The following is a 17,893-nucleotide window of genomic DNA, read 5'->3' on the forward strand; positions in this document are numbered from 1 at the left end:
AGCAAAGCACAGAGGCTTGAGCCTGTTAGTTTAAGATGCTTCTGTGTTTACCCTGGTGTCCAATGGGGCGCATGTCTAAAGCCCTTACTGTGCCTCATCAGTCAGAAAGACGAGAGAGAGGATGGAGACAAGGCCCATAGGGGGAGTTGAGGAAATGATGTTTCCATGGTGATCAGTCAGGTGGGATGGATGTGTGTGTGTGTGGACTCGCGTCACATGGTACCCATGAATTAGTCTGGTGTGATGAGTCTGTGTTTGTTTGCATGGTGATGAATCTGCTGTGATGAGTTTGTGTTTGTTTCCTTGGTGATGAATCTGCTCTGATGAGTTTGTGTTGGTTTCCTTGGTGATTAGTGTGGTGTGACGAGTCTGTTTCCAAAATGATCAGTCAGGTGTTGGTCAAGCAGTTCAGGTGTGCTTCTGGTCACATCTGATTCCCCCTGAGTTCCACCCCTCTCTCTCTCTCTCTCTCTCTCTCTCCTCCCCCCTCAGATCTTCTGGCTGGTACCCCCCACCCCTCATAACCTGGCCGTGTATGAGGACTGGGTGCTGTCGGGCAAACAGAGTGACTTCTTCTTAGGCGACCGTGCCGACGGCTGCCAGAGGGTGGAGCTAAAGCAGGGCTACACCTTTTTTATCCCCTCAGGTGACACACACACACAGACACACACACACACACACACACACACACATACACACACACATTCACAGGTAATTCCCCACCCCTCTCCAAGACACTGAGAAGATGGTCAAATGACATACCCTGGATCCCCCACCAGGGGGAGTTGCCTGAGTTAATTCCGTGTTCTACAGTGGTTGTTAGTGACATAAACTTGAAGCATTCCTGTAAAGGAACAAACCTGGATTGTGTGTGTTTCCAGGCTGGATCCACGCTGTCTACACCCCTGAGGACACATTGGTATTTGGTGGGAACATTCTCCACAGCTTTAACATTCCTATGCAGCTCAGCATCCATGAGATTGAGAATAGGACCAAGGTAAGACCAACAACTCTAGATATATGAGATATAAGCCCACTGTCATTCGTCACACACATGACAACAGGACCAGGGTCAGACTCACTATCACTAGTCATGTACTAGTCATGGGACCAGGTCTAGAGACAGACTCGTATACCCCCTAACTAGTCACATATATGAGACCAGGTCTAGAGACAGACTCATATACCCCCTAACTAGTCACATATATGAGACCAGGTCTAGAGACAGACTCGTATACCCCCTAACTAGTCACATATATGAGACCAGGTCTAGAGACAGACTCATATACCCCCTAACTAGTCACATATATGAGACCAGGTCTAGAGACAGACTCATATACCCCCTAACTAGTCACATATATGAGACCAGGTCTAGAGACAGACTCATATACCCCCTATCACTAGTCACATAGTATATGAGACCAGGTCTAGGGTCAGGCTCGTATACCCCCTATCACTAGTCACGTATGTGAGCCCAGGTATAGAGACAGACTCATATACCCCCTAACTAGTCACATATATGAGACCAGGTCTAGAGACAGACTCATATACCCCCTAACTAGTCACATATATGAGACCAGGTCTAGAGACAGACTCGTATACCCCCTAACTAGTCACATATATGAGACCAGGTCTAGAGACAGACTCATATACCCCCTAACTAGTCACATATATGAGACCAGGTCTAGGGTCAGGCTCGTATACCCCCTATCACTAGTCACGTATGTGAGCCCAGGTATAGAGACAGACTCATATACCCCCTAACTAGTCACATATATGAGACCAGGTCTAGAGACAGACTCATATACCCCCTAACTAGTCACATATATGAGACCAGGTCTAGGGTCAGGCTCGTATACCCCCTATCACTAGTCACGTATGTGAGCCCAGGTCTAGGGTCAGACTCGTCTAAGGGTACGAGAACAGGCCTAGGGTGAGTGACCACCATCAGTAGTCTTACTCCATAGTTCCATCGTACTGGCTCATTAAGATGGTATGGTGCGGATGCACAAACTGTGGGCAAATTTGCAGAATTCACATAGTTTGAATAAGCATGGAAGATTGTGTTAAGAGGGATTTGAGACCGAAGATTAGCCCTCCCATGCATGTTTTAAGAGAGCTTTTAAAATAGTTCTTATATAAATAGTGCTTTTTGAGTATTTTTCAGTTCTCTGACTCCAGATAAGTCTGTTTGCCTATATGACCCAAATGTTGGTCTCTGCATGTGTTTAAGACTGTGGCTATTATTATGACTGTAGCTGTCTCCCTGAATCGCTCACCCTGTGAATATGAAACTATGGAAGAGAAAGTGGGTCCTCTTCGAGTCAGTGAGGTTATCTCTCTCAGATGCCTGCATTCTTCAGCTCTGAGGTCAATCAAACACTAGACCTGTGTGTGTGTGTGTGTGTGTGTGTGTGTGTGTGTGTGTGTGTGTGTGTGTGTGTGTGTGTGTGTGTGTGTGTGAGTGAGAGACGGAGAGAGACCACTTTTGAATGATCTAGTCCAGGGGGATGAAAATCTATGCCACGACTTTGAGTGTGTGTGTATGTTTGAGAGAGAGAGAGAGAGAGACTCAACCCTGGGAAAACATCTTAATCATTTTGTCATTTGGGATTTAAAAATACTGCCAGCTGTGTTGAATGATGGGATGCAGACCCAGTTGACCATGGGGAAAAAGGAGAGGCCAGCCCCAGAAATAGCCCTATAATACTGCTGTGTATGCTCTCTGTCACATTCTGTTTTTGCCCTAAAGAAACTATTTGTTATTTAAATTTGACCTGATTTATATCTCTTCTTTCCACTGGCCCCAGGTCCGCTCCAAGTTCCGCTATCCATTCTTCTATGAGATGTGCTGGTATGTTCTAGAGCGCTACGTCCACTGCCTCACTCGACGCACCCACCTCAGCCCGCACTTCCGCCTAGACACTACAGTAGCGGCTACGCTAACAGGTGAGTTCGAGCAGATAGGAGAGGTTTCCCTCTACAGCTGGGTAACCCTTAATAGACTTTCTGCCCAGAGACTACACTAGCAGCTATGCTAACATGTGAGTTGGGTACAGGCGGAGACGTTATAAGGGAGGAGACAAATCACTGATGGGAAAATGACTGGGGAATCAGGGGGGCAATCCGCAAAGCTAAACAGGGCGGATTTGGAATTGCTGGAACTGCTGCCCTGAATGATAAAGGGGCCTATTACAGTGTTGGAAACGGCATAACTGATGTTCTGTTTATTTGGTATTTGGACTTTGGTGCAGGTAGTAAAGGCTTCCTTTTTCACCTGGCTATTAGACTAGCGGCCACACTAACTGCTGAGTTACAGCAGCTACGACAGGTTTCCCTCTTCACCTGGGTAGTCCCTAGAAGCCCCTCTATCTGTAGACTACGCTATCAGCTATGCTAATGGGTAGAAAGATTTAGCTGGAAGGGTTTCCTCTTCCTCCCATTGTCTTCAGATTCACTACCCCTTACAGGGAGGGTATGTGCAGGAGAGGGCCCCCAATGCCCTCTGAGGTAGGAGATGCAGAGATGCTGCCCCCCCCCCCCCCCCAATCAGCAGAACAGTGGCTGAATGGCTCTGAGGCTTGTGTTCTTTCTTTCTTTGATGTGAGATGTCTCTCTCTCTCTCTCTCTCTCTCTCTCCCCCTCTCTCCATCTCTCTGCCTCTCTCTCTCTCAGAGACGGAGTCCAAGCAGAGCACAGAGAGCCCTGCCACTGACCCCAGGCTGGACGTCCTGGATGAGGACTCGGGTGATACCCAGGGCAGGAGCGCCTGTCTAGCCAGTGACAACCCCTGCTCCCCACAGGACGCCCAGATGCCCACCTCTGCAATGCCCCTCAGCAATGCCACCACACCCCCCCAGAAGCAAGCCCCTGCCAATGACTCCGATGATGGTTCCACCCACCCATCAGAGATCCCCAGAACCCCCTGTGGATCTCCAAGGTCAGAGGTCGGCTCCCGGTGGACCCACCTGACGGAGTTTGAGCTGCAGGGCCTGCAGGCGCTGGTGGAGAAGCTGGAGGCACTACCCGACAACAAGCGTTGCGTGCCGGACTGCATCAAGGACCCACACACCCTGCTCGAGCACATTAAGGTCAGGGGGCAGACCAATGACCTTTAAAATCAGAGGGTAGACCAATGACCTTTAAAATCAGAGGGTAAACCAATGACTTCTAAAATCAGAGGACAGACCGATACATTCTAAAATCAGAGGGTAGACCAATAACTTCTAAAATCAGAGGGTAAACCAATCACTTTTAAAATCAGAGGGTAGGCCGATGACTTCTAAAATCAGAGGATAATTGTGCTCTTAGGGACACTGAATCTCTGATCATATAATTGCATTGCTGTTCATCGTTGAAGAGCACAACAACCTATGAATACACGACCCCCTCCCCACACACGTTCTGAAATCTGAAGGTTTGTTCAGATGACGTGATTAGTATAGGAGAGATGGATGACTCAGTTGTCCCATTTCCCCTTAAAATGTTTCCTGTTACATATGCCTACAATGGCCTCTTTGATGTAAGTTATATTTGGCATGGAATTATATGTCCTTCCATTGTTGGTGTGGAACTGTGTTAAGGGAAGAGGGGGCACTAGGGGTGCATCACGCATCTCATGCTCTTGCTAATAAAATAGTCTTTGTTAGAGAGTGTGTTTGTGTCTAGGATAGGACAGCATGTTTTCTCATACCAGTCTCACTCATAAACAGACACACACACACACACACACACACACACACACACACACACACACACACACACACACTCTCTCCCATATGTGCACGTACACGGACATAACTTGTCACACACTCACATACCCACTTAGCCATGTCAGGTGAGTGTTTTCTCACTCCAGATTTCGTCCTCAGGTTGTGTTGAAGGAGCATGCAACAGATGACCCCAAGATGGCCATCTCTGGTGTTCCAGTTGTGAGCTGGCCAAAGACTACAGTTAAGGTAAGGCCTTATTGGACATGAGTTAAGGTAAGATGTCAGGATCGGACATCAGTTGATGTCGGACCTTAGTGTTGGACATCGGTTAAGGTGAGATGTCAATGTTAGACATCAGCAAAGGCTTTTTTCTGTTAAAAGGGAGATTTTCCTTTTCCAGCATCGCCTAGGTGCTTGCTCTTGGGAGTTCAGGCCTTGGGCTGTGTAAAGTGCCTTTAGACATTGTCAATTGTTATTAGAATATAAAAGAATAAAGCTGAATTGAATTCAGGTGAGACTTTATTGTTGGACATCAGTTAAGGTGAGACCTTAGTGTTGGACATCCGTTAAGGTGAGCTATCAGTGTTGGACATTAGTTCAGGTGGGACAACAGTTGAGGTGGGACATCAGTGCTGGCCCCTGTCCACTCGCTGTTAGCTCTGAGAATTGTATGAAGCAGCACACCCATATTGCAGTGTCACCTATATGCTTCGGATCTCAAAGTGTTTTAGGGCCTGATCTCTCACTGCTAGCCTGACGATGTCATACTCATAATTCTAGTCAGAATATGAGTCTGATATCGCTCCATTGGGCTGTGATTATGGGGCGTGTTTCAACCGAACCAGGAGAAAAAATGCCTCTTCGCTCAATTGGTTACCTACAACCAATCAGAACAACGTAGTATGTGACCAGGGGCAGCTGATACATTACACTTTTACCGGATCCCGTAGGAAGGAAGGCAAAAACATCTTTTCGATTGACAAATGCCTTAATCGCGTTTCTCTGTTCCTCTTTCAAAATGAATGCACTGTCAATGTCTAAATGGACTCGAATCTATAAATTTCAGCTCTCCAGCGGCAGCCATGTTTGTTGAAAACGAATTCAACTCGTGTGTTGGTGACGTGGTTGGTTACGTTACTGTTGATCATCTGTCCATCATCGTATAAAGCCCGCCTTAATAATTTGATTGGTACGGCCAATATCTGTCCGCAGATAATTTCTCCTCAATGGAGTAATGCCAGACCGAACTTCCCAACCAAAAAATGTGTGGGCGGGGCTAAGTTCGGTGTGGTATCCAGGCTATCTCACTGCCATTCTTCTGACATGGTCCACAGGTGTGAGAGCAAGCAAGTGCTGATGTATTGGTTAAATGAGTAGGCTGTGAATAATGTGTGTGTGAGGACTGTATCATTTGTACTGAGAGTGTGTCCGTTGTGTGATCAGTGGGTGTGTGTGTTGGCAGGGTACGGTGTGTGTGTGTAGAGTGAGGTGTTTGTTGTGTGTGTGTGTTTGTGTATGAATGAGATGTGTGGACAGGGTACAGTGTGTGCTTTGTTGAAAGGGATGAGCTCATGGTGGGAAGTGACAGTTAGAACAGTGGGAGTGTCGGCTGGCTCGTGGGCAGCAGGGCGTGATGTCATTTCCTGTGTACCCTGGCAGGCAGTTTTTTGGAAGACTCTTGCCATTTCACTGGAACTGAGAGCTAAAACCAGAGCCATATCACATTGACTCCCCCTAATCATCAACAACAACAACAACAACCATAAAATAACAAAATGACAAACAAACATATATATTAATCCAGTCAATCATGTTTCTGGTGCTTCATTGCTGTTGTGAGACAATTGTCTGCACACTGACCCCCCCTGTGGGGTTGGGAGGGTGTCTGGCCCATTTAAAAGCCAGCTGCTCCATCTGAAGCCTTATTGTGTCTTTTCTAATCCTGAGCCATCTGCCCCCCACACACACACACACACCAACACACTGACCAGCTCACACTGCCTCATCAATATGCACAGACTCCGTCACTGGACAGAAACGCTGTGCCTTCTACATATTTATGATGCTCATCTGCATACAGTGTTCCTATTGGTTGCCCTGTTTCTTGTTCCTGCCTCCTGGTTGCTTGTATGAGGGTGCTGGGCGGGGCCTCTGCTTGTGAGGACAGCAGAATGCGAGTGGAAGGTGGGGCTAGCAGGGGAAGGAGAGGAGGGGGGAGAAGGAAAGGAGGGGAGAGGAGGTCCATCTGAGTCTCGGCTTCAGCCATGTCAGTTTTCTGTGAGCAGCGTGGACTCTGAGCGCACGGGAGAGAGAGAGAGAAAGAGAGGGAGAGAGTCGAGAAGGAGAGGGAGAGTCATGGCCATGTCGCTGAGTGCTGATGATGAGGATTACGAGTCTGATGCTGAGCAGCAGGTGAGCAACACCGACACTGGTCCCAAATTCGGCCAGCAGGCAGCCACACAGCAGGACTTACAAACTCACAACAGTCAAATCTACCTGACTGACCTCACGCAGGACTTACAAACTCACAACAGTCAAATCTGACTGACCTCACGCAGGACTTACAAACTCAATGCAGGCACAGGACAGGACAGAACAGGGAAGGATATGGGTGTGAGATATGTGTGGATGTGTGCTGTTGTGTGTCTGTCTTGTTCTTCTTCATGGCTCTGTTGTGGTAGATAGCATTGAGAGGTAGGTTGAGTGCAGTTCTAACAGTTCAAATGTGAGTGGGTGTGTGGATGAGTGGGTGAGTGACTTCTTCCAGTCAAACGGCACTCAGAAGCTCTCACAGCGTCTGGCCTCAGGGCAGCTATCAGTTGTTCCAGAACATGTAGAGAGAGAAAGAGAGAGAGAGAGAGCAGCTAGCCCTATTAGATATTAGAGAGAGACAGACTGAAACAGAAAGTTGCTATCCCTGTTAGATGCCTGCTATATGTCCAAGAGAGTAAGAGATGATTGCTAGCCCTGTTGAACAGAGCAACAAAACTGCTGGCCTTGGTAAAAAGAGAGAAATCTGCTAACACTGTAAAAAAAAAGAGAGATAGAAAGTTGTTAGTCCTTGTTAAAAACATAGAATGTGGGAAAGCTGCTAGCCTTGTTGTAGAGCAGCAGAAAGCTGCTAGCCCTGACATATGACCCTGCCTGACTGTCTGGAATGACACACATGGTTCTCAGTGGTGTTGTAATCATGCTTTTATTACACAATGGTGTCGAGAGTTTGAGAAGCTGAGGAGGGTGAAGACAGATGAAAGCTGTGGGTACACCACAGAGCTTAACTTATTAATCATTAAACCATGATTTGAATGGTTGTGTTTGAACAATGTGGAGTTGGGAATGCAGGTTGTCTCTGTGTCTCTGTGTCTCTGTGTCTGTGTGTGTGTGTGTGTGTGTGTGTGTGTGTGTGTGTGTGTGTGTGTGTGTGTGTGTGTGTGTGTGTGGGAGGGAGTACCATGAGTACCCACACAAGTGTGACCACATTCTTGCTCACCTCGGCTTGGGGAGTTTAAGGGTGCTGCTGTTTGTGAGTGTGAGTGTGTGTGTGTGTGTGTGAGTCTGTGAGAGAGAGAGGGGTTGTGTGTGTGTGTCAGACAGAGAGAGTGGGTTAAACAGAATAGTATGACCACCCACGTGAGTGCGACCACATTCTTGTTCACCTCGTTTTGGGAGTTAAAGGATTTTTCACTGGTGTCAGGGCTAGATAGCCCACTGCTTACTAGAAGAAGCATGAGGCCCTGATCTAGGGTACCCTATTAGATGTAGAATAGCGTAGTGGGTAAACAGTGTCTTCATAAGGTTACTATTAGGTGTACACTACTATATACACATCTGGGCCCAAGTCAGTTATAATCTTTGTCCTTCAGAGATCATTCCTTATGTATGCAGGACTCTATACCTTCATCATGACACTGTGCTATAGACTAAGGTTAATACAATAGTAGTAGTTTGAAGTTCTAGTAGTAATTGTAGTACTGAGGCGTTTTTCAGGCGAGGCGGTGAGCCTCTTAAACAAAACCTCCTGAACTTCCTCCATCTGGGGAGTATTTTTAACCCTTCCTGTCTCCTTCCTACAAGAGGCCCTTTGTAGGGCAGTGGACAGACCAGACCTCCCTTTCTCTCTCCCCTGCTCTCATTCTCTCTATCTATTCCCATTCGCTCACTCCCTCTCTATTTGCCCCTGCTCACATTCTCTCTATCTCTTAGTCTATTCCCATTCCCTCACTCCCTCTCTTCCCCTGCTCTCATTCTCTCTATCTCCATCTCTTCCTGCTCTCACTTTCATTCTGTCTATCTCTCTTTTTTTTCTTTCTCTCGCTCTCTTTCTTTCTCTATCTTTTCCCACTCTCACTCTTACTCCCTCTATCCCTTCCCCCTGTCCCTACCCACTCCCTTACCCACTCCCTTACTCACTCTCTCTCCCTCTCTCTCTCTCTCTCTCTCTCTCTCTCTCTCTGTCTCTCTCTCCTCCTTGAGGGAAACATGCCCTGTCAGCCTCCAGTGTGTTCAGATGGGGTATTTTTGAGTTTGAGAAACATGCTCACCTCTTGAACCCTCAGACTTAAATGGACGGCTTAGCCCTCCTCCCTCAGCCTGGAAGAATGTGGGCCCGCGCCACCACAGGGCCAGCAGCCAGGTCCACTGTCAGGGCCTGATAAACGAGACAAGTCAGCCAGGGTTTCACTCCTCTTCTGATGTCTCAGCAAAAAAGCTCCTCTGTTCAGTAAAAACCATATATTTATAATGACACACTTTCTCTTACACCTGCCCTAATTTTACATCCAATGCCTAAAACAGGAAACTCTCTTAAGAGACTTGTTGGAACAGGACTGTGTGTTTGTGTGTGTGTGTGTGTGTGTGTGTGTGTGCGCGCATTTCTTGCAGTGAAGTTTGCAGATGCAAGTAGAGTTGCTCTTGTAGGTTAGGTACCTAACATGACCTACTGAAGTCCCATTCTGGTTAGATAAGACACACATCTGGACATCTCATCTCACCCCCTCTAACCTCACAGGGCCTTGTGTTCATATATATATATATATATATATATATATATATATATATATATATTAGTGCTGTCAAACGATTAAAATATTTAATCGCATTTATGTCATAGTTAACTCAAAATTAATCGCGATTAATCGCACATTTGTATCTATTCTAAAGTCCCTTTGTTTATTCATTTTTTCCATCATTTTATTTTTATTTTAATGCCCTTATCAACATGGAAAAGTGGATTGGCTTGCTTTATGCAAATGTTTTATTTTATTGAAAACCAACATTGCCAAACAGGGCGGTACAAAATAAAATTATAAAGTGCACATTTCAGGTAAACAAGGACTCAGCCTATAGTGCAGTTAAACCATGGCTTAATTTTTTTTCAAGTTTGCTGGGAACATAGCAGTCAGGCCTCTTATTTCAGAAACAATGAACCGTAACAGTTAGGTTACCAATAAAAGGTAAGCCTACTACTTCTTTGCTTTCAGCCAGCTGCCTGTTGACATTTTCAGACAACAGTGAAGCTTGCTTCTTTTGCACAACACAACTTTTAAAAGTAAACTTTCCATTCAGAAGCTTTTTATCATCCATTTCGCCGTATCGCGCTCACCATTCACTCAAACTGTAACCTTAGCCTCCTACACAGTTTGCGAGGCCAAAAAGAACGTTAATCTAAAAAAAAAAATTAAAATTAAATTTTTTTTTTTAAAGTGGAAAAAAATCGCGTTAATCTCGCGATAAAAAAATTAACGGCGTTAAAATTGGTTCGCGTTAACGCCGTTAATAACGCGTTAAGCTGACAGCACTAATATATATATATATATACATATGTGTGTGTGTGTGTGTGTGTGTGTGTGTGTGTGTGTGTGTGTGTGTGTGTGTGTGTGAGGAGACTGTATCAAATATTACTCGGTTATAAAAGTCAAGCTAACAAGGATAAGAAAAGGGAAGCTGAGACCAACAGGCCAATCAAATGGATGGCCTTTTAGAGGGCATGTCAAAACAAGATATTATGTTCATGTTTTTTTGTTTGGATGTGTGTGTAATGTATGCACTTGCAAATATATATATATTATACATTGTTATATATTATGCATTGTGATAATACAACGCAGGAAATCCCCCTTCAGCCCATCCCCCCAGTGATGAGGCATAATCGGAGTGACCCCTCCCAGTCTGTGGTAGCTTAGAGGTGGCCCTCATCTCCTGTCTAATCCTGTCTGTCGCCTGTGGGCCGTCAGCGGCCAATCTGTGCCACATTTACTGAGCACGCACACGCACATGGTTAATGATTTAGTTTCATAATTAGGGCCGCAGCAGTATGTACAAATCCTTACCACGGTATTTGAAGAATGGAGGAATAAGGAGTTAAAAATACCCATAATTAAAAGGACTATTTCTGCATGGCATGTCTAGCTTGTCTGTTAACGTATGATGTGTAGTCATGACGATTGGTTGCAATCACAAATGGAACTGCCATTTATAGTAACATGTTGCATGTCATATTCATTTTTATTTGAATGCAATATTTTCATATTTAATTTGTGTTTTCCAAGCAATTAATAGTAACTCAACCAGAAGGTTACAGGTGACGGGACGTGATGCGCTTGCTTAATGTTATGTGAATGGTCAGCACCCAGGTCTGGGTGTTTTAGAAATCGGAGAGAGGAAAAAAAAACGTGTGTGCTGTGGATGTCATCCTTTTCAAATCTGATAGAACAAATTGAGTGTTCAAAAATATCTGGATACGTGTAGACAACACCACAGACCAGGCCACAAGTCAAGCATGAGGATTGCAGCACTCAGATAAAGGGAAAAGAAGCTGTTGTGACGGTAATAGTGGTGCTCCTCCTACCGCGGTATGACGGTGATGAGGTTACTGTGGCAGCCCTAATCATAATGTGTGCATGCACACACACACACACACACACACAATCACAATCTCTCACACACACAATCACAATCTCACACACACACACACACACCGGTTTCAGAAGTACCCTGAATCAAAAGCAGTAACTCAGTGAGCAGAAATGAAAATGAAACGGGAGAAACAAGCACTGGGACACGCATTAGTAACGCAGTCTTCAATATAGACCCTAGTGTTAATGTTACACATAATCTTCAATATAGACCCTAGTGTTAATGTAACACATAATCTTCAATATAGACCCTAGTGTTAATGTAACACATAATCTTCAATATATACCCTAGTGTTAATGTAACACACACTACAGCAGAGGCCCTTGTGTTCTCACAGTCTTATACTGATGACTCTCTCTCACTCACACACACACACTAATGTTACTGACACATGCAGTCTGTTTCACTGGGGCTTGTATTAATGACACACACACACACATACACACACACACACACACACACACACAGTCTGTTAAACCCTGATCTCAGCTCCAGGTCCTCAGATGCTGGTGTGTAGCTTACACCAGGTCCTTCCACCTCTACACTGTGGCACTGCACTGTGCTACAAGATTAGGGCTAAGTCACAGGTGCATGCTCCGCGTCCCCTGTGTGTTCACCGACCGCGCGGCGGGGGAATGTTAGATCAGCACTGAAACTCTCTCTGGCCTTGCCAGTAGCAGCGTCATGGGAATGGGTCTTTCCCTGACCGGGGGCTACCCTCCCTCTGCTAGCATCCTGTGAGATATGGGTGTGTGTGTGTCTCTATGAGGTGTGTGTTTGTTTGTGTGTGTTTTTGTCTCTATTGGTTGTGTGTGTGTGTGTGTGTGTGTGTGTGTATGTGTGTATGTAGGAAGCAGCTCTTCACAGGGTCATACTGAGGGGCCCTCTCTCGCTCTCTCAAGCGCCCTGGAGTGAGAGCTCTCTTTGTTCGTCTCTGCCAGAGCGCTAACTCAAGTCGTTTCCATCCAATAAACGCCTCTGCTTTCTGATATTAGATTAGCACAGGAATGCTTGCAGTGTCAGGATGCATCCTCTCTCCTCTCTCTCTCTCTCTCTTTCACACTCACTCACTCACTCACTCTCTCTCACCTCACTCTCTCTCTCTCACACACACACACACACACACACACGCACGCATACATACATGCTCTCTCTGTCATTGTTCCTGTTTCTCTTTCTTTGTTTTTTTTCCTTTCTTTCTCTTACCCACAAGAGCGATACAAGTGTGATTATGTGTATGGTATTATTCTGTCCCAAGCTTCTGTTGATATGTGAGGTGTGTGTGTGTGTGTGTGTGTGTGTGTGTGTGTGAGAGAGATTGGTGGTTTTTGGCACTCATGGGAAATCACTGGTTTCCATCAGCTGTTTCTTTGATGCAGACATCACAGCAAGTGTCTGTGCTGTGGGACTGTGCCTGTACAGAATTATAGAGAGGGATATTCATTTTTGTGTGTGTGTGTGTGTGTGTGAGTGAGTGAGTGAGAGATTGTATTTGTGTCTGTGTGTGTGTGTGTCTGTGTGTGTGTGAGACAGACAGAGTTTGTATTTGTGTAGAACAGGCACTGTTGATTTATGGGCTTGCTCTTATAGACATTGTTTCTGTTTTGACTGAAGGCCAAGGATAACAGCGGGGAAAATAAACTGCCTGTCAGAAGGAAACAGACCCAATCTTGGAAATTGTTCCAGATCAGAAGGCCCATTCTCACTCCTGCCATCCCCATACCACACACACACACACACACACACACACACACACACACACACACACACACACACACACACACACACACACCCACCCCTCACTGCATCAGAGCCATAACCCAGCCGCCCCCCTCTGCCCCTCTCCCTTTTACAGTGCCCTGTGTGTGTGAGAAACAGTGTCTTTAGGTGTGTGTCACAATGGAATTTGGCATGTGTTTCAGGAACGACTTGTGTAACATTGGAGGAAAGAGAAATATAAGGATCCTTAGCCCTGTGGTTCCTCTCCCTCGAGAGACAGTCCCCCGTACACACACACACTACTTCAGAAAGTCAGACCCCCTACACACACACACACACACACACACACACACACACACACACTGTTCCAGAAAGCCGGTCCCCCCTACACACACACACACACACACACACTGTTCCAGAAAGCCGGCCCCCCCTATACACACACACCTCCATAAAAGCAGCAGTCCCCCCTATACACACCACTCCAGTAAGGCGTTGCCAACCATCTGACCGGGCTGTGTGTTTATCTTGCTTGGCTGACTGGGTGGACCATGTGTCCATCTGAGTGAGCTGACTGCTCTGCTCTCGGCTCAGCACTTTACAGATGGTTTGTTCAAATTCACGTTCAGGCTTTTGTAATTGTTCACTGAACATCACCTTAACCCAACCCCAACCCCTAACCTTAACCATGACCATAAATTGTATTAACAGAGTTTCAACAGATAGTCTGTTTATAATCTGAGCATCTGACTGTAGACAGTCTAGAGGGGACCATCCAAATAAAGTGTGAGACAACTTAAGTGTGACAGAGATGGGAGCACAGTTGATGTTGTGGTCCTGTGGCTCAACCGAGAAAGCAGGATGCTAACAGCACAACGTTACGGATTCTATTCCCAGGGAGCGCACACAGGCTCCTGAGGGAAATGTACAAGGTGTGGTCTTCTTAGTTGTCTCAGGAGCTGTCTGTCGTTTTCTGATTCCCTTGAGTGCAGACCTGATTTTAGGGAAAAGAACAAACCCACTTGGTGCTAGATCAGGGGAATAGGGAATGTGTTCAAGTTTCTTTTCCCTAAAATCAAGTCTGCACTCAAGGGAATCTGTTTTGAGGCAATTCCAGAAGTGAAAAAGAAAACGATCAAGCTCCTGAGACAACTAGCAGGAGAAGACCTACGGTATGGCCCTGATCAGTGGAAGACCACAATGCAGTGGGGTGTAGTTGCAGATGGGGAATATATTGAAGGGGAAAGGAATTGAAATATAGGTTTTCTTCATTAATCGTTGAATTATGGCATTTTTTTAATAGCCACAGCTTGTGTATCTGTACAGCAAGTCTTTTGGATGAAAGTGTCTGCTTTTGAAACGATGAAATAGAAATCTTCAGTGTTGTCCTCATTCACCCTCTTACTTTGGGTTTATGAGCAGCCTGGCCATCAGGTCATGCCCACATATGGCCTGTAAGTGTAGCCAGGCATCTGACTTCAGTGAGGTCAATATGAATTTAAACTTAAATAGAAGTGAAATTGCTGTTACATCATCAGAGTTTCCTCTTTTCATTGAGTAATTATCTCTCTCTCTCTCTCTCTCTCTCTCTCTCTGTGCAGCGCCCAGCCAACCGCTCCAAACCCAAGACGGCCTCTCCCTCGGGTGTGGGCGTGGTCAAGCTGTCAGGAGGGCGTGGCTCGTCCGGGTCACGGCGGCGACGGACGCGATGCAGGAAGTGTGAGGCGTGTGTGAGGACAGAGTGTGGAGAGTGTCACTTCTGCAAGGACATGAAGAAGTTTGGGGGGCCGGGACGCATGAAGCAGTCCTGCATCATGAGACAGTGCATCGCGGTACGTGTGTGTGCGCACGCATGCACCTGTCTGAGTGTGTGTGTATGTATGTGTGTGTGTATGCACCTGTCTGACTGTGTGTGTGTGTATGCATCTGTCTGACTGTATGTGTGTGTGTATGCATCTGTCTGACTGTGTGCGTGTGTTGGGGTGGGTGGGGGGCGGATATAAACACGTGTCAGAATGGCTGACAGTTTAACAGACTGAGAAATAACCTCAGAAATAATAAGGAGTTTTGTGTGTCTTGTCAAATCTGTTACAGTGTTTTCTGTGCGTGTGTGTGTATGTGTATTTGTTCTCTGCAGCCGGTTCTCCCTCACACTGCGGTGTGTGGTGTGTGTGGGGAGGCGGGGAAGGAGGACTCGGCGGAGCAGGTGGAGGAGAAGTTCAACCTCACACTCATGGAGTGCTCCATCTGCAACGAGATCGTACACCCGCTCTGTCTCAAGGTCAGCGCCTCAGCTCTGTGTGTCTGCGTGGGTTGGTATGGGTATCTCTGCGTGCGCACGCATGTCTGTTTGTCCGTGTGTATGCATGCATGTGTCTGTATGTCTATATGTAGTGTGTGACCTCTGCTTCTCACACTCCTTATCTTTCTACTGACCACTTTCTATTCTCCCTCTGGTTTTGTCTGTCCTCTTGCTTCTCTCCATCCTGTTGCTGATACATTCGGAGGGGAGTAAATGGTGTTAACTCTAATGCCCGTCTGTCTGTTCCAGGTGAAGGATGCGAGTGGCGTTGTCAACGATGAGCTGCCCAACTGCTGGGAGTGTCCTAAATGTAACCATGCCGGCAAGTCAGGGAAAGTAAGCATCTGACAGAGGCGTTTGGGCATTGATTTGGAGTTGCTGATTGGTTGATTGATTGGAATCATCTGACTCAGTTTTCAGGAATCAATCTGACTGAAAACAACACCAGATTTCAATCCAAATGAATCCAGTCAGTTAACCACCAGCTGCCGAGTAATGTGTGTTCAACTACTACAAAGTTCACAGTGTTGAGGATGTAAGACTTCCTTGATTGACAGTGTAATCAGACAAGCACGTGTCTAATTAGGATAAACATGATTCTATTAAGCTCCTGTATTTTTCCAGAATGGACCCGTGGTTAAAAGTCATGAGGTATAAAGTTGTCTATTATTTTTCCCACCTTTTGGCCCTCAAGCAAAAAAGAGGGCCGGGCTTTAAGTATGCCTCCAACCTGCCGGGGTCTCTCCTGAAGGAGCCACGCAAGGAGACGGGCCGAGACATCAAGGAGGAGCCCAGCCCCACCTTCGCCATGGAAACCGCTTCGCCCACCGTGCCCTCGGTGGACAGGAGGAAGGTGGACCGAGAGGACGCCTCCAGAGCGAGAGGGGAGGAGCCTCAAAGGAAGCGTGCCACGCCCCCGCAGCCTGAGCCCCACCCCCGGCCCAAACTCGAGGAGAACCCGCTGAGGAAGAAGAGGAAACTGTTCGACACGGACGCCGAGCCTAGCGCCAGGAAAAAGGTACGGTGATGAATGCACCGAGATTTAAATAGTGTGTTTTGAAGATATTCTACTAAAGGTTGAGTAGGCTAAGGAGGCTAGAAGACTAAGTAGCGGTTTTGACCATTTCTCTTTGTGTTGTTTTGTTGTAGAAAAAGGCCATAAAATCAGAGAACCCGCCGTCCAGCAAGCTCTTATCCTCCATCAAAGTAGAGAAGGAGGAAGGGGAGGACGAGTATGGGCGGTCCAAGGAACGTGACGGCCAGCGAGGCAGGTCAGAGGAAGAGGAGGATGGAGATGATGAGAGGGAGGAGGAGGAGGAGGAGGAGGAAGATGAGAAGAGCTCAGAGAGGAGGAAGGTCCCTCAAAGCCTTCATCCCAGAGCTAAGCAGGAGATTGTCCAATCACAGCTCAGCTCTCCGCAGGCAGGGCCTAGCAGCAGCGAATCAGCAGACAAGATCCAGCCGAGGTCCAATCCGAGGCCTCGGCAGCAGAAGACAGCCAAGCGGGAGCTGAAGCAGGAAGAGCCGCTGAAAGAGGAGCCTTTGAACGGCCAGAACGGCCGCCGGCCAATCAAATCAGAGCCCCTGGAGAGTGAGGAAGAAGAGGCAGACGAGGAAGATGAGCATGTGGGGAGGGGGAAGGTGAATGGAGAGAGTAAGCACCTGAGTAACGGCCACCGGCGCAGCGGGAGCGACCTGGCCGACTGGCTGAGCACGGAGCACGAGCGCGACAGCGGCGGCGTCGCCCCCCGGAGGCCGCCCCTGTCACCGCTGGGCTGGAGACGCAGCCCCCCCTCGGCCCCACGACCCCACATCTCCCACTCGCCCCCCTCCACTTCGCCCCAGGAGCGCCACGTCATCCGACCCCCTCCAATCAGCCCCCCGCCCGACTCCCTGCTGCTGGCCAACGGCCGCCAGCACGTGATGCGCCGGGAGGTGTGGATGGCCGTGTTCACACACCTCACACATCAGGACCTGTGTGTGTGTATGCGTGTCTGCAAGACCTGGAACCGATGGTAGGACTCTGCCTGCACAACATTGGATGAATCAAAAGATACAATAAAAATAAACTAATTGCATAGAGCAGGGTAACTTTACGACATCTAGCAAACAGAAATATAATGGAGTTTTACCCAGCAGATGGTGGAGACTCCGATTGATTTGATTACTGATCTGCTGTGTATACTTACTTTATGAATGAAATAATCATTTGGAAACCTTTTTGCATCGTCTGTGTGTTCTTAAG

The 17,893-nt window shown here is 47.0% G+C and overlaps 1 protein-coding gene across 2 annotated transcripts in view; it reads left to right on the plus strand.

Annotated features, from left to right (window-relative positions):
- The window catches only part of LOC105907592 (lysine-specific demethylase 2B), a 29,038-nt gene that overhangs the window by 6,762 nt on the left and 4,383 nt on the right, over nt 1-17,893 (plus strand). The window contains exons 8-17 of one of the 2 annotated variants that reach the window (XM_031578301.2): nt 493-646; nt 882-997; nt 2,811-2,949; nt 3,676-4,091; nt 4,872-4,958; nt 14,948-15,178; nt 15,484-15,627; nt 15,898-15,984; nt 16,334-16,666; nt 16,798-17,663. In XM_031578301.2, the coding sequence (XP_031434161.1) occupies nt 493-646; nt 882-997; nt 2,811-2,949; nt 3,676-4,091; nt 4,872-4,958; nt 14,948-15,178; nt 15,484-15,627; nt 15,898-15,984; nt 16,334-16,666; nt 16,798-17,663 (2,573 nt within the window). The remainder of the gene's footprint in view (nt 1-492; nt 647-881; nt 998-2,810; nt 2,950-3,675; nt 4,092-4,871; nt 4,959-14,947; nt 15,179-15,483; nt 15,628-15,897; nt 15,985-16,333; nt 16,667-16,797; nt 17,664-17,893) is intronic. The other variant, XM_031578302.2, reaches the window with a different exon arrangement.

The sequence above is a fragment of the Clupea harengus genome, chromosome 12, assembly GCF_900700415.2.
Source record: "Clupea harengus chromosome 12, Ch_v2.0.2, whole genome shotgun sequence".
Lineage (NCBI taxonomy): Eukaryota > Metazoa > Chordata > Actinopteri > Clupeiformes > Clupeidae > Clupea > Clupea harengus.